This window comes from Lycorma delicatula, chromosome 8 (assembly GCF_047948215.1).
Source record: "Lycorma delicatula isolate Av1 chromosome 8, ASM4794821v1, whole genome shotgun sequence".
NCBI classification, from domain to species: domain Eukaryota; kingdom Metazoa; phylum Arthropoda; class Insecta; order Hemiptera; family Fulgoridae; genus Lycorma; species Lycorma delicatula.
This window is the reverse complement of record NC_134462.1, coordinates 71953483-71970321: the sequence shown is the minus strand read 5'-3', so window position 1 is coordinate 71970321 and position 16839 is coordinate 71953483. Positions and strand designations below refer to the sequence as shown.

At 30.5% G+C, this 16839-nt stretch overlaps 1 protein-coding gene across 1 annotated transcript in view; it reads right to left on the bottom strand.

Moving 5' to 3' along the window:
• The window catches only part of Dhc16F (Dynein heavy chain at 16F), a 149275-nt gene that overhangs the window by 22701 nt on the left and 109735 nt on the right, over positions 1–16839 (bottom strand). Inside the window, exons 42-49 of the mRNA XM_075373265.1 lie at positions 14782–14962; positions 13907–14086; positions 11726–11959; positions 10238–10384; positions 7999–8106; positions 7752–7834; positions 2193–2394; positions 1598–1838 (exon numbers count right to left, since the gene is read on the bottom strand). Coding sequence (XP_075229380.1) covers positions 1598–1838; positions 2193–2394; positions 7752–7834; positions 7999–8106; positions 10238–10384; positions 11726–11959; positions 13907–14086; positions 14782–14962 — 1376 coding nt within the window. The remainder of the gene's footprint in view (positions 1–1597; positions 1839–2192; positions 2395–7751; positions 7835–7998; positions 8107–10237; positions 10385–11725; positions 11960–13906; positions 14087–14781; positions 14963–16839) is intronic.

Sequence of the window (16839 nt, the reverse complement as noted above, 5' to 3'; positions counted from 1 at the left end):
TTATCTAGTTATGAAATAAATTCCTGAGTTGAGGTTTATTGTAGTTTTATTGGGCTCACTCTTGGGCCCTGGAAAAGATCAACTAGGCCGTACAATCTCTGCCATATAACCTCTGGTATAATTGAGTGTACTATGTAAAAATATAATCATAAAAAGATTTTCATTCAGATATTAAAAAATACACATTTATGTAAGACACAATGATTACGGTAACATGTAAATTTAAGCATTAAAAAAGCTTCTTTAAAATACTTAAATATATTAAATACTTACGTTTGGTAGGATATTCCACAAACAGTTAACTCCTGATTGTCTGTGAGCAATGTGGTTTAACAATAAAAATTTTAAAGTTTTTTCATTTTACTCCTTCATTCATATGCTATTTGTACTTGTGCTTGTATTGAATACAATAATGTTGTACTATAGTTCATTGTGGAAATGAAAGGATGATATCCTTAAAGGTAAGTAATAGTGTAGTGAATCTTATATTATTTTTTACCATATTACCTTAAATATATTAGTGCATGTAAATACTGTACTGCAGTACTTCAGTACTGAATTAGGTCATTTTAACACAGATTAATATTTTTGGATAAACCGTGATTTTGCTAGAGAAGTGAAGGATATATCAACTGTAGTCAGAGAAGGAAGAAAATATTCTAGAACCATATTTTCAAGTGTTTAAAAAATGAGTAGTGTTTTTAATTGCTTTTGAAAAACAAATTGAATAGCCCAGAGTATTCTAAATATAAAAAAAGGAAGGACAGCATTTTAAAATATATGTGTACCTACGGCACTACCCAACATTTTTATAAGATTAGAATAATCTTTTATTCTGATAATACGAAATTCCAGAGTCTTACTGGGAACTATACACAAGACAACTTTCGCTGACTGCAAAAGTCTCCTGCCACAGTGACCTCAATATTCACAGGAGCCGGCCCAACATGGGACCTTCCAGTGGATACCAACATACCCGCCAGAGCACAGAGCAGCCTGCCGAGGGAGCTGCTGGGTATGGATGCTACCTTCTCACTCCAGCTTGTTGGGCTTCAAGTGCCTGGCCAGTGGGCCAATCAACCAGCCCAGCGTGGGATCACTGAGAGAGAACCACTTCAGCCGGCACCAACCTGACACTATGGAGGCCATCACTGCCACGCTGTAGTGGGAAGCTCGGTTCTTGTTGCCATTCTCGGCAACAAAGTATTATTTTTTGATACTACACTTTTACTGCCTGCATTATTACAGGAAACGTTTCTTATGCTGTTGCTGTTGTGAGAGGAAATATGGAAGGATATAGAAAAATGGAGGTTGTTCCTGAGAGGCCCTCCTCCCCAACCTGGAGTTGATGAAGAGAAGAAAAGATTGAAATTGATGTAAAGCACATGGCTATATTGTTGCTGTAAGACAGATTGCAACAATGCAAATTTACAAACTAGTATACTTATTTCTATTGGAAATATTATATTTACTGTCTTTGGTTAGTAAGGAAAATTGAATAATTCATTAATTGCCTGTTATGAATAAGAGAAAGTGAACAAGAGAATAGATGAAAATATTGTTAATGTGACACTGTTTACAAAAAAAAACAACTTACGATGATCCTCAAAATAATTTTCTTGTATTTCAAGAAATGCCCGTTTTATATTTGAACGAAGACCTTTTGGTGGTTCATTAGTTACTTTCACAGAGTTCTGTAACACGGAGACAGGGAATTTACGTGATGGCATAGAACTTAAGAATAATCTGAAATCCGGATGCACTTCTGTTGGATCTTGTATTAGTTTTATTACTAGCCGTTCCATTGCTAACATCCATGAGGAAGCCAAATGGCAATTCTGTAAAAACAATATAAAAATTACAGCAAGTAACAATGTTTTTCTCAAAATACTACAGCTGGTATTTCTTTACTACTAATAATGATGTATATTTGCTCTTAACAGAGTTAATTTTCTGCCTATTCTACATGACAAATAATCTTTTTATTAATTATTACATGAATGTTAAATAACTTTTCTTAGAAAAGTTTATAAATTTAAATTATTCATAACTACAGAACAAAGTTAATAATGTAAATAAAAACTTTATTATATATGATTATTAAGAAAAGCACTAAATCCCATATCTGTGTGTTATACAAATACACAAACCATATATTTTACAAAATCAACCAACAGAGGTTTGTACTTTACCTGTAAGAAAACCCAGTCTCCCTTTTTTACAGCAGCTTTAATCATTGTTTCAGCTATTGGACCTTGTCCTTGTCCAAGTGATATAGATTGTATTTTATCTGTATTACCAGTCTCAGCTGCAAACCTCAGAAATCCACCCACAGGATCAGAACCAGTACTTAGCACAAACACTAATGGTGTTATGTGTGAAGTATCTTGAAAACTGAAAATTTAAAAACGGTGATGTAGAGTAATAAATAAATGAAAAGAAAAGTAAGATTAACCACTTTATTACATATCTAAATGCGCTTGCAGTATTTGGATACTATTATGTTTAATAATCTATAAGCACACCACTTCTCAAAGAGATAGGTTATAAAATTGAATTTGTGTATTTTCTAATTTTATAACCTAAGCTATAAAAAGATCAATCTTAATACAAATAGGAACTAGAATCTTCATAGTGTTGCTGATAATCAAAGAACATTAATAATCTTGACTCTGAATAATCATTACTTTGAAAATGTCATGAATTAAAGATAAAATATGTTAATGTGTGTTTAAAAGCTGATTGAATGCAACTTCCTACATTCATTAAAGATGTGAATCTCATTAATATAAGTGCATAGCAGATTTTTGAACTTCTTTATTCACACAGTTAAAATTCAGCAAGTTAAATGTAATGCATTGTTCTGCATAGATGATAGAAGCAAGTGGGAAGCCACACTGGCAAACGCCTAACTGTTATTAATATCTGTAACAAAACAAATCGTCAGATTAAACAGTTTTGTACGTACATCTTTATTTTAATCATCTAACCAATGTTACAGTTTAGTATATGTCCTGATGGTTTGGTCTTAAAAATATTTCTTTTAATTTTCTCTTAAAATATACAACTTATGTAACATAAAATATATATATATATATATATATATATATATATATATATATTTAACATATTTAACATATATATATACATAACATATAACATAATATGTATATATATATATATATATTACAACCTAATCATCTAACCAATGTTACAGTTTATATATGGCCTGATGGTTTGGTCTTAATTTACAAAATGATAGGCCTTATGGTCTGTATTTTCTAAAGTGTTGCATTTTTGAAACTATCAATTAAAAGTTAATAGCAATTATTACTTATCTATGAATTATTATATTATCTATGAATTGTATTGTATTGGATCTTTTTCGAAGATTTTGATCTAATTTTATATATGACAAATTTATAGATTTTGTACAAACATTTATAGTTCAAAGATTTACAAAATTTGGACAGTGCTTCTCGTGTTAAAAAAAATGAAGGCTGTATTATGCAAAAGGTGTATATTATATTATGAATTATTATTACACTATTATTATTATTATTATTATTATATTATAATATTGTTATTATTATTATTATTATTATTAAGTTAAAATGTAACAAATCTTTATCACTCTAATGTCCAACATAACACATTGATTTCCTACCTTATTACACACACTTCTATTTCTTTTAAAATATTACAAGTAATGATATGTTTTACTACTCATAAAGCTCCACTTTTAGGAAAATTAATTAACTAAATGGTCCTGACTAATTAGAATACATAAAAATCTAAATCATAAAATTTTACATGAAAAATGACAAATTGCATTAAAAGCAAATGCAAACTTGGATCAATTGCAAAGCATATTACATTGGCCATTCCATCTTATGTTTATTAGTCTATATAACCACTTAAAAAACAATAATAATTGTTACACAGTGAAGTGATACTGAATACTTAAAACCATAAATAAATCATAACTTTCAGTTACAATCAAATTTTAACAGTAAAATAACTGAAATAATGTAACTGGATTTACCATCTTTTTATGATTGTATTCTGTATTTTGGTTAGTAAAGAATTGGGTGACAACTTTTGTTGTAGGTTTTGTATTTTAATAAGAGCTTTATATTACTTAATGAAAAAAATACAAGATGATGTACATTTCAACTTCTGTCAGTTGACTGAAGGAAATATAAATATAATAGTATATGTGTAATGCATTTAATACAGTTATTGCATAAAAAAAAAATCTATTGACTTTTATTGGTGTGTTGATCAATTTAGCCACTTCTTTTTGTAATGGCTGGAGTTTCACAAAAGTTACCACTTATCTGATGAAAGCATCCGACTTTTATGCATTTTATCATAAATGAAAAGCATTTTCAATATGCAATTTGGAAATGAAATCCATCTATTTCTTTAAGAAATTTTTTTAAATTTATTTCGAAATAATTATAGTATGGTTAAGGTGAATCATAACTTTATGTTTTTAGAATATATACTGAGCATTCAGCATGCATACATTATTGCAATTTAAATAATTTAAAAAAAATTATCAAGCATTTCATGACAAATAATTACACTGACTACCCTCATAAATTTAACTATGTGTGATATTAAAGGTAATAGAGAAATGAAAAATTAAACAGCAGCTTCAAATTTTTCAGTTATTACTGACAAAAATTAATTTTCGTAAGTTTCCAGTGTTCATGATTTCACAAGCTGTAATTGTATTCTTATTTCTCTCCAAAATTACTAACAGCCGTGAGTCACTAGTAAGTGGAGATAAATAGAACTGTTAAAAAATCTACCTGACATTAACATTCCTTGAAAAAGGCAATATTATGAATACAATGAGAAAAACAAGTAAAAGAGCACCCTAATAATACTGTTGGTAGTACGAATATACAGGTTCACCACAGACAATCAGATTGCAGTATTTTGTCATGTGATACTGCCTGCCATTTCGGAAATGATATTTCTCGGTGAAAGAGGCTGATCTTCCACTTTTACTCTAAACACATGCAACAAAATGTGGTTCATGCTGGATAGGGCTCCAGCTCATTACAGATCAGTTTGGTCACCTAAATGAAGCATATCCCAACAGATGGATTGATCAAGGAGGCCAAGTAGTATGGCCTTTGACAAAGTATGTGACACCTTATTTATTCATAAATAACAAAGTTATGGCAAAAATTCTTAAAGTGAGCAACTAGATTAAAAACAAGTTTTCATTACCTGCTGAATAAAATTAAATAATTCAACACAATCTCGAATAATTTTATTAATGTTATCACGTTATAAATTACTGTAACTAAATAGTTTTGAATTCATTACTATTGAAAAATAGTTTGCATTAAATGTTTTTTGTTTAATGAACAGACACTGGTTATTAGATAATTTTTTTTTTCAATTAAAATTTAACAACATATTATCATATCAGATAATAAACCCTTAATTAAAGAAACTAAAGTAGCTGTTCAAAATGGCAGACTGGACAAAATTGACTGCTGGACTCTTTCAGATGCCAGGTGTCTGACAAATCTTCTCAAACCCATTTAGAAATCTTGGGCACAATTCTTCTGTGGAATCCACAGGATTGTCATATACAAGTGTCTTTAAATGGCCCCAAAAGAAAAGTCAGGAGGATTAAAATCGGGAGACCTTGCAGGCCATGGGCCCTCTCAACCAATCCATCTGTTTGGATATGCTTCATTTAGGTGACCTTGAATTTGTAATGCGCCAGAGCCTCATCCAGCATGAACCACATTTTTTGCTAGTGTTTAGTAGCAAATGTGATTAGTGGTTTGAGAGAGAAATATTTGTCAGTTACACATGACCAGATGTTGGAGTGGTTGTGTGTACAAATTTGCCTGTACAAATTTGTGTACAAATTTTTACAAGTTGTGTGTTTGCCTGTACAAATTCAACATGACAGGATATGTGAATGTGATAAGGATGTTTATTATCCAATTGTGACTGGTTGTGTCAGCTATTGAAGAGAATACATCATGTGCCTCATTCGTCGAGAAACATTTACTCAAACTTCTGAACCAGGAAACTACTGAAACCAGCAATCTCGTCACTGCTAAAGAGATAAGTTGTGGAAGAACCTATAATGAATTCTAGGAATGTATGAATGATGGAGAAAGTGTCTAGCTACTGAAGAACTACTCAGAACTTACTGAGTAATATAAAATGTTTTTATGTACACTTTTTTTTTTACAAAATAAACATAACCTGGGAATTTTTTGAAGCTACTAGATAAATAAATCTTATGTATTTTAGTTGTACAAATCTACAAAATAAAACCTACAGTGCACTGTATCTAATGTGCTTTACAGTCATAATAAGATGATAAAATTTTTTATTTACTCTATCTTTAATAAATATAAGCCGAAGTCATTTCTCTGGGCATTTTACTAATGATGAACTTATCCTATTATTCCACAACTTTCTTTGCATATAAAAATATATTTTTCTAGAGAATAAGTAGTGGAAGAACTGGGCGATTACAGTGTGGGCAAAAAGTTTCTTTACGTGTTAATAACATATTACAGTTAGATACGTAGATAAACATTGTAATGAATACAAAAAACAGTATATTTCAACACTTATGTTTATTGAAATAAACATTACATTATTGTGAATAACATTGTTATAAAGGTTCATTTATTGGTTTGGAAATAGTTCATTTAACTGTGTGCGGACATTCACAGCAAAATGTGGTGGAGCGCAACGATGTCAGCTAATCTTCTAGTCGTTAATTCTGGAAGCAACCACATGTTAATCATGTGAAAATAGCTGCGCTGGTTCACAGAACCATCAAAGAAATATGGCCCAACAAATGGTCTGCCATTATCAATTCAATTTCCTCATAAAAGTGTGGATTGTCTTTTTCCCAAAAAAAGATATTACGATTTCGTGAGCTATGATTCGCACATTTGTCAGAGAACATAACATTTTTTTGATCATTTGCATGTGGGAAGTGTGCAAGCAGCACTTGTGTTGTGTTGTTCCCTGTCACGATTACTCACCTCATTCACTGAGGATGGCTGAAAACATGAAACATTCAAGTCTTTCTGCATGTTGTCTCACACAGTCGATCGAGGTATGCCTAATTCTGCAGACCACTTCATCAGTGATCATTCCGCTACATGGTGCATCAAAAACACTTCCAGTCACAAAGGATTTCTTCTGCTGTGCGAATAACGTTCGTGATGACAGCGATTTTCCAAACTGCACAGCAACGTCCCTCAAAATGTCCTGTCATTGTCTTCTAGTGTTCTGATGTTTGTGAACCCACACAGAAGCCATCAATCATCAACAGTGAAAGCACTTGTATCTTCAATGGTTTAACTAGAAAATCTTTGATGGTTTTATCTTGACGTGACTTGGTCATGTCCTTCCCACAATAACCAAAGTTACACGTGCAGGACTCAGCTTATGGTAGGAAATAACAATAGAGTCAATCTGCTCAACAATAGTAAAAAATATGCAATTTTTTTGTTGTTTTGTATTCATAACAATGTTTATCTACATGTCTAACTGTATTATGCTATTAACATATAAAGGGACTTTTCGCCCACACTGTATATTCAGAAGTGAAAATATACATTAAATGTAAAGAAAACTGTAATATAACTTTAAAGCACACTTTTTTCTTCTACTGCAGTAAGCAAGTTACAAAAGCTTAGGAAAAAAAATGTTTAAAAATTTATAATTCTTTAAATACAGCTTACATATTATGAAGAGAAATTACAGGGCTTTCAACAAATGCCTGGCCCATAAGTTCTTTAACATATTCAGTAATAGCAAACACCAGCTGCAAATTAAAAATTAAAAACATTATTATCAAAAAATCTAATTATACAAATATTAAAAATTATAAGGTGATAAACATGTTCAATTTAATCAAATAAATTATGTAAAAATAAATCAGAATATATATAGCTAACAAACTGATAAGGATAATTAAATTCACATTACCTTTTCTTCTTTTAAAGCTTTAAGGACCATCATACGTTCAAATAATGTCAAATTTTCATTCCAGTTTATTTCACAGTCCTCTTTATTATTTATGTTAATGTTAATCACCTGAGATGCAAAAAAAATACTTCAATAAAAATAATAAATATATTTAAAGTAGTTTATTTCAGCATTAGGTTTGTCAGCAACTTTATAGTTCTTTTTTGCCTCCAAGCAGTCAAATGTGTTTTATAAAAGAATGACAGATACTAAATCTGTATGTGAACATTCTACACAATGTAGTAATGAGAAAAAAATTATGGTTTGTAGTAAGTAATCGTGGAAGGTTTATTTACTTTTATACAAATTATTTGTATAAAAAATATTTAAGGTTCAATAGCAGTTAGAGGTATAGCAAACCTAGGCTACAGTCCTGGTTTAACAAACGTAAGAGATATTTTTAAAGCCAAAGATTGAATAACAATAAGTGATCTGGAGTGTGCTGCTAAAGAAGCTACATTTTCATACCACACTGTTAAACTGCTAAACTACGACCCAAAATTTTTATCTGCTAGAACCAAAACCGGGGCAATTATTGTTAATGTTATTTCACCATTTATATTTGATAATGTGTTCAATCTTTGGAAAACATTAATTATTTAACAGTAATAATGGATATAGTTCAAATTTTGACTTTCTTTTGCAGTGTGTGAAAAAATACAAACTTGAAGAAAAGTTGCTTTGTTATACTGCTAACAATAACAGTAATTTTAGTGGTATGAGTAGAAAGAGGAATGAAAATGTGTTCCGAGAAGTTCAAAGTGTTTTCGATAGCCCTGTTTTAGGAACTGGTTGTTCAGCCCACATTGTACACAATTCAGTATAAACAACATGTGACTCTCTACCCCTGGACATACGTAATTGTTATAGAAATGTATTCATTTTCACATAGTAAGAGTAACAAAACCTAATGTCTCATAGCACCACAAGGTTCCTTAATTTTATTACTTGCAATAGAAAAAATTCTTTCCATTTTTATGGCCTAAATCATAACTTCTTATCTTGTGACAAATGCCCAAAATTTTGCCCAAAATTATTATTTGATTTTTTTTTTAATCTAGAAACTCAACTGTTTTATTATTTAATAATTTGGTTCTGAAATTGGAAGCTAATTCTATCACAACATATTCTGAATTAAATCAACTTCAGGAAAGAAAAACCCACAAATTTATTTATACAATCTTCTGCCAAAGAAGCTACAAGAAAATAATGATGTTCAGGAATAAAAATTTTTCTCAAGAGAAGACAATTTTTATAATTCTAGTATCCAATAGTTGAGAATCAGTTTTGAATAAATTTATGAAAATAAATTTACTGAAATTGCTCATGAAATTATAAAAGATTCCATAAATACTGATGACCTATTTGATGAATTGTTGAACCAGATAATTCAAAACCAAAAGTGTATGGGTTGAGGTTCAAGTTCTGAAAAAATACCAGATACTAGAGAAGTGGAAAGCAATTTTTAAGGTGTTTCAAAAGACTGATATTTCATGTTGCAATATTTCTAAAATGGTTGAGTTAGCAATGTTTTCACCTGGGACATCTGCTCCAATTTTTTCAATTACGGGGAACATTTGGTCTGTAGTAAGAGGTAGACTTTCAGCGCCTACTGTTAAACATCTGCTTTCTTGTTGTGAGTTTTATGATGTAATTAAAACAAACAAACAAACCATTTCTGAAAAAAGTCATGTCTAGTTAAAAATATAAAAAAATATGATAAGAATATTGAACCCAAAAAAATATGGTAAGTCTAATCAAACCATACTCAAAATTCTGTTTTTGTTAGTGAATTCCTCATATTAACAAAGCTTGGTAGTGCATAAGCATTGATTATGCAGCTGTAACAAATACTTTTGTATCAGATATTATTTTTAAATTAACTGTTAAAAACCTGGGTATTTGGTACGCTGCATCTCTTATAACCCAATGTTCCATAACATGTAAATAATAAAATTAGAAAGCTTAACAATTAAGGCATTACAGAACTGTTAGGTTGTAAGGAACTGCAATCTTTTCCCTACTGCATCGGCGACATCCTGAGAGAAGCCTAACTGAAGACTGAGTTTGTTATCAAGTTTAGAAGGTACAAGGTGGGTGTTTTTCCCTACAGGGGGCAGAATGTAAGGGATACAGGGGTCAATTAATCTTACCTAGGACAATAAGCTACATTTTTTAAAAAGATAAATTAATTTTTCACCTCTTCCATTGTAGAAAATTTTAGTAAAATCTTTTTTGTTACACATCCTGGTAATTTCTTGAAATTAGGAAAAGTTGCAGATAGATAATTAACTGAAAACCACTGCGTTTCTGATAATGTTGCAACATCAGGTTTTTTTGGGAATGCCTAAAATAAAAACAAATTTAAATCAGCACACAAGATGGTTTAATACATTTTATCATTAAAAAAATTTGTTCAATGCCAAAATTTTGCAAATATTTATATATTACCCAACAAAAATTTCAACGAATACAAAAATAAAAAAAGAATAAATTTTATTCACAGTTTCCATCGTTAAAATTTTTGTAATTTTTTATTCAGAAAATCGATATTCCAAATAAGAAAATATAAAACAAAGTATTATTTATTTTTATTTAACAATAATTTATTAAAGATGGTTAACTGCACTGATCTACTAGTTGAAGAAATTTGATTTTTAGTTAAAAACTCTTTAAAAAATGTTTAACTTAATGGTTTTAATATTATATAAATTGTGACATTATAATTTACATAAATTTATAACACTATACTATCAGAAGCAGTAAAAATAAATAAAATATAAATTTCTAACTGTGTTTAACAAATATTTGATGCCTATGTAACTGATAACTTTTTTTATGTACCAAGAAGTATTTTTATAGCAAAAAACAGATAACATTACCATCTGCCTTGATAATTCTTTTCTATTTGTATTACATTTTCAGTCTTTTTCCTTGTTTGTTGCTTAAAATGCCCAGATTTGAAAGGAAGAAGTCATGAAGAAAGTGACTTCAAGTACACACTGTAACCTAAATTTTTGTAGTTCTTTTCAGCTTTGGAGACAGATAACTTTTCAGCTTTGGAAACAGTGTCTTTGAATGATTTTCATACTTCTAAGGGTTCAATTTGAGCAAATAAAAGATCATGTATTTAGTTAATTATTTTTCTCAGTATCTAATTCTTTCTGGAATTCTTCATTATTCCTACTTTTATATGTAAAAGTGGTAAAATAACCAGGTGAAGTATAATGATGAGTGGAATATCTTAAAATTTTTCTGTCCTGGAGTGAAATTATCTCCTTTTGGCCAGTCTTCAACTAAATAACGTTAACTAGTAAGTACAACTGTTTCATAATAATACTTTGTAAAGACACCTCCATCATCAAGTTAACACAGATTCGGCGTAAGTGTTCATCATACTAACAGTTTTTAAATTAATTGACATATTTTCATGTATTTTATTCCTACAGGATAAGCTACTGTTATATAGAAAAAACTCACAGTTTTGCAAAACTTCTTTAACATTTTTTTTGATGAAAGACATCTGTGTGGAGGAAAAAGATTATTGTAATATAATACAGTAAAACTTCAATAGCATAAATCTTGCAAGGGTGTTAAAATCATTGTAACAAAATAACACTCTGGTTAAAATTAATAAGCCCATAAAATATAGTATTATAATATTTTAAACATAATTATATGAACATACAGCTTTAGATCCTCTTGGTCCACGAATAAGAAAAGCCCATTGTGCTTCTGTTATATCACCAGATTCTTTATAAATACTAGCACATAACATAAAGCTAAATACTAATTTATGTCTCTCAAATAAACCTCGAGATACATTAGTATAAACTGCCACAGTTATCTGATCTAACAATATCTTCAACCTTTCTGCCAGATCTGAAGACTTTTTACTTGTAACAATAACAGAATTGAAAATCTGTAAAAGAAAAAAATATATATTACTATTAAAATTACATTATAAGTTAACATTTATATAAATCCTATAGATCACTGCAGCCAAGTTTACAATGGCCTCCAAAGATCACCTTATCTGACCCCCACGTGATTTTTTCCTTTGTGGTTTTATATAGGTTTTTGCTATGTACTGATCTACTTGATTTGAGGCACAGGATTGGAGCAGCAGTCACATCCATTACTCCAGACATGCTAGTTAAAGTATGGGATGAACACTCTATTGGTTGGATGTGAACTGTAAGTTATAGGCCAACTGAACAATATTTTTCTGAAATAAAATGTTATGTAGGGAGAACCAAACCATCTACTGGTTTGTTTTCTGACTTGTAATATATGGTTATAAGGTAAAGGATTTGAATAAAAGATACAAAAAATGCTACAAGGTCCTAACGCTGATATAGTTAATGTCCACAAGGGTTCTTGCATTGAAGATTATGTCTTCTTTAAAAAATGTCAAAAAAAAGATCATATGAAGAGATGTGTGAGATAACAAATGTGTAAGATAGATGTATGGTGATATATATCTGTGATTGTTATGTTTTTTAAGTTCTATTTAATTTAGTCATCACAGAAACAGCTATATCATGCATTTGCACAAGAACAAAAAATTTAAAAAAAGTTTAACGATTACTATGTGTGTAAACATGAAGCTGGAATTTGCACATACATGGCCCTAGCTGTCAAAGTAGTTACCATCTAACCACATCATTGGCACCATTTTCTTTCTTAGACAGCTGACATAGATTCTCAACTCACAACAATACAGTTTCATACAACATAGTTTTAATTAGTGTTGAACATGTTGAGTTTTGAACCTACAAACTACGATTTACAGACAGTGTTGATTTTCTGTTATTATTTAAAGAAAACAGCTGCAGAATTGCATTGAATTCTTGTCAAAGCTTATAGTGAGCATGCTCTTGGTAAATCACAGTGCTTTGAATGGTTTAAAAATTCCAAAGTGGCGATTTTGACATGAGAAACGAAGAATGTGGAAGACCACTGAAAAGGTTTGAAGACTGCGCGTATTGCAAACATTGTTAGATGAGAATGACACTCAAACACAACAACTCTCAGATCAATTAAATGTAACATGAGTAGCTGTCTCCATACATTTGAAAGCCATGGGAAAGATCCAGAAGATGGGAAAGTGGGTTCTACATGAACTGAATGAAAGACAGCAAGAAAACTGTAAAACCACTTGCAAAATGCTGTTCATCAGGTACAAAAGAAAGTCATTTCTCCATCAAATTGTGACAGGTAATGAAAAGTGGATATATTTCGAGAATCCTAACCATATAAGATCATGGGTAACTCCACGCGAATCATCAATTTCAAGGCCAAATTGCTATGGAAGGAAGACTCTGTTTGGTGGGATAAGAAGGGTGTGATCTATTATGAGCTGCTAAAACCTGGTGAAACCTAATATTGAACACTACCACTGACAACAAATGATAGATTTGAATCAAGCATTGTGTGAAAAATGACCAGAATATCAAAAAAGGAAAAGTGATTTTGCTTCATGATAATGCACAATCACACACAGCAAAACCAGACAAGGATATGGTTGAGGTGTTCAGTTGGGAAATGCTTTCGCATGCAGCTTACTTACCAGACTTGGTTCCGTCCGACTACTATTTATTTGCATTGATGGAACACGCACTTGCTAAGCAGCACTTCACTTCTTATGAAAATGGCTCTATGCCTGAGCTGCCTCAAAAGAGCAACAATTTTTTTGGCGTAGCAGTCATAAATTGTTAGAGAGATGGGGAAAAATGTGTAGCTAGAGATGGACAATATTTTGAATAACATTTTTTATCATTTTCATACAATAAACAGGTATTTTCTATACAAAAATTCCGGTTTCATATTTAAACACCTTGTAAACAAGTAATTAAAATCATATTACCAGGTTGAAATATTTTAGTGAAAACTGATACATAGGATCAACTTCTGCTAACTGGCTAACAACAAAATACAAACATGATCCTCTAACTGCAACAGTTCTATACTTTTCTCTGGCTGCAGATATTTTTACTTCAGTTTCCTCTGCCTCCATTAAGCGGTTTGCAATAGCAGAAGATGTTTCCTACAAAAAAGTTAAATTAAATCTTCATTAGAAATAAAAGTACAAGCAGACAACCATCAATCAACATTGTACAACTATGATTTTTCCAATACAACTAATAATATATTTTTCTAGAAATTTTTTAAAATCACAATAGTGAAACACAGAAATATTTTGAGTTTATATAAGATCAACAAATTATTGCAGTGATCAGGTAGGTAAATTACTGCAACTAAGCTCAACATATTTTTACGGCTGAGAAAGTAATTTCTTACAATTTCATCTTACATGACTCAACAAAACTTGGCACTACAACTATTAAAAATTACTCTTAACAACATTAAATTTTACAAAGTTAAAATTTTTTTAAATTTAAAATTTTAGTAGCTAATGGCACAACTCCATTAAGCCAGACTTATGGTCTGATCCAGGGTTAACCTGGATTAACCAGGGTGATTTTGGGAAAAAACTTTGAAATAGAAGAATAAATCCCTATGAATATTTTATACAATTTAATATTCAAATTGATGTTTCAGTGCACTTATTGGATAGGTAACTGAGAATGGTTAAGAATTAAAAATTTTATTAAAAAAAATTAAGAATACTCATAAAAGTCTGACTTTTGCTAGTCTGTAGAAAGAGTGATCCTTTTTTTATATGCATTACAAAATTTTCTAAAGTATCTATAAAATTATTAATACAAAATTTGATATTACCTTACTTTCATTTAGAGTTTCAATTAATTCTTCATCATCAAGTATATTTCCTTTTGATGTAAACAACAACTTTAATATTTTATCTTCTATCCCTTTCAATTGTGCTTTATCACTATTTATACTAACTATAAGTTCATTTCTTTGTTTCTCCAGATCTGGTCTTTCAAGACGAACTACATCTCTTTAAAAATAAAAAAAAATTATAATGAAGTAATATTAAACAATAAACTACATTTGGAATTAATAAGTAAATTTACTTGGGAAAATAATATTACTAAAATATTAGAAGAAAATTAATAGCTAAAAAAAAATTAAGGGTAAGGTCAATGACCTTGTAAGTCTTGGGATGCTCACTTAAACATGGTAATAAGAGTACGTTAGTTTACAAACTCTCACTTTGACTCAAAAGCTGGAAATTGTCAAGAAGCTTGAAAATGGCATTGTAGACAAATCATTATGAAAGACTATAATATAGGATCGTCCAAAATTTATGACAAAAAAATAAAAACAAGTTGAAACAGTTTCTGAATGAATTGGAAACTTTTAGAAATGTTGTTGAAAGGAAAACTTTAAAAAAGCAAAGTCAGACCAACTAGATTTGGTTTTGTACAATTGGTCTTCAACAAAATATTCAGAGGATAAATCCTTAACTGGCCCTATGCTTATTGAAAAATCAAAACAATTTCAACAAGATTTGAACATTACAGAAGTGGACTGCTAATTTTCTGAAGGGTGGCTAAGGAGTTTTAAGACTCATCATGGCTGAAAGACTCAAATTCAACTCTACTGTGTCTGAACATGAACTGACAACTTGTCAAATATACACTGCAATTGAGATTGACCTTTTGTGGTGCTGCTGCTCTGCTCTAATTCGTTAGGTGATCACAAACTAAAACCTTTTGTGATAGTATAGTCAATGGGGCCTAGAGCCTTAAAAGGCATGAAAATCTTACCTGATATGTATAGAGCACATTCAAGAATTGTTTAAAAACTGGTTCTTCAAAGACTTTGTGCCAGCGGTTAAAAGCAATTTTGAAAAATTGAAAATGCCTGAAAACAGTAAGGCTATTTTACTTTTGGACAACTGCAAAGCTAATCCAGACGAGGCGGAATTAGTGTGTCAATATTTCAAAAGGGGTGATGTACAGAACTTTAAGCCACACTACAGGCATTACTTTGTACAGAATTTACTGGCGTCAAATTGCAATGTTAAGGATTTTCAAGGACAGTTCTCTATTAAAGGTGTTAGCTTTGCTACTGCTTTGGCTTGGGGTGGGGTAAAACACTTTGAAAAAGTTATGGCATAAACTATGAACTGAAGTAATGGATCAAAATGTCAAAATTACTGAAAGTGAAATTGTTGATGAATTAGAAAAGGTTTTACGTGATTTGTCTTTACAGAACCCTATGTCACAACTGACTTGAGAAGAAATTAGAGAGTGAGTTGAAGCAGATAAAAATGAGGCAACAGAGGAAATTCTGACAGATGAGGCCATCATACAGAGTATGATCAATCCAACAGCTCCCAAAAATGTTGGCTCAGATGAAGATGACATTGACAATCAAATATCACTTGGAATCAAGGAGCTGATGCCTTGAACACATTTATTAAATTTGTTGAATGCAGTAGTTCGTTCAATGATGCTGAAATAATGAAACTCCGCGTACAAATCGATATCCAACATTGTTTAAAATGGCTTCTACCAACAATAACCCTTCTTGCTCAAGATAAGCCTTCTTGCTCAACTCCATATTAAAAAGACACTCATTTTCATTTTTCTTTGTACAGTGCACTTTACTGTACTGTATGAATACTGTAATTTTTTTATGCTACTGTGTTTAACTGTTTAAAGAATTAAAATTATTTTTTCTTTTCAATTTTCCTTTTTTTTTAAGCCCTACAGTGTACACTGTTAGGTTTTACTGTACATACTGTATTGAAGGATTTTTTATGCTATTTATGCTGTTTTAATACACAACAGAATAACTGTTAAGTTTCTTTTTTAGTTTTTACTAAAAATAACTCATGCTGTATACTATAACATGAAATAAGCTACT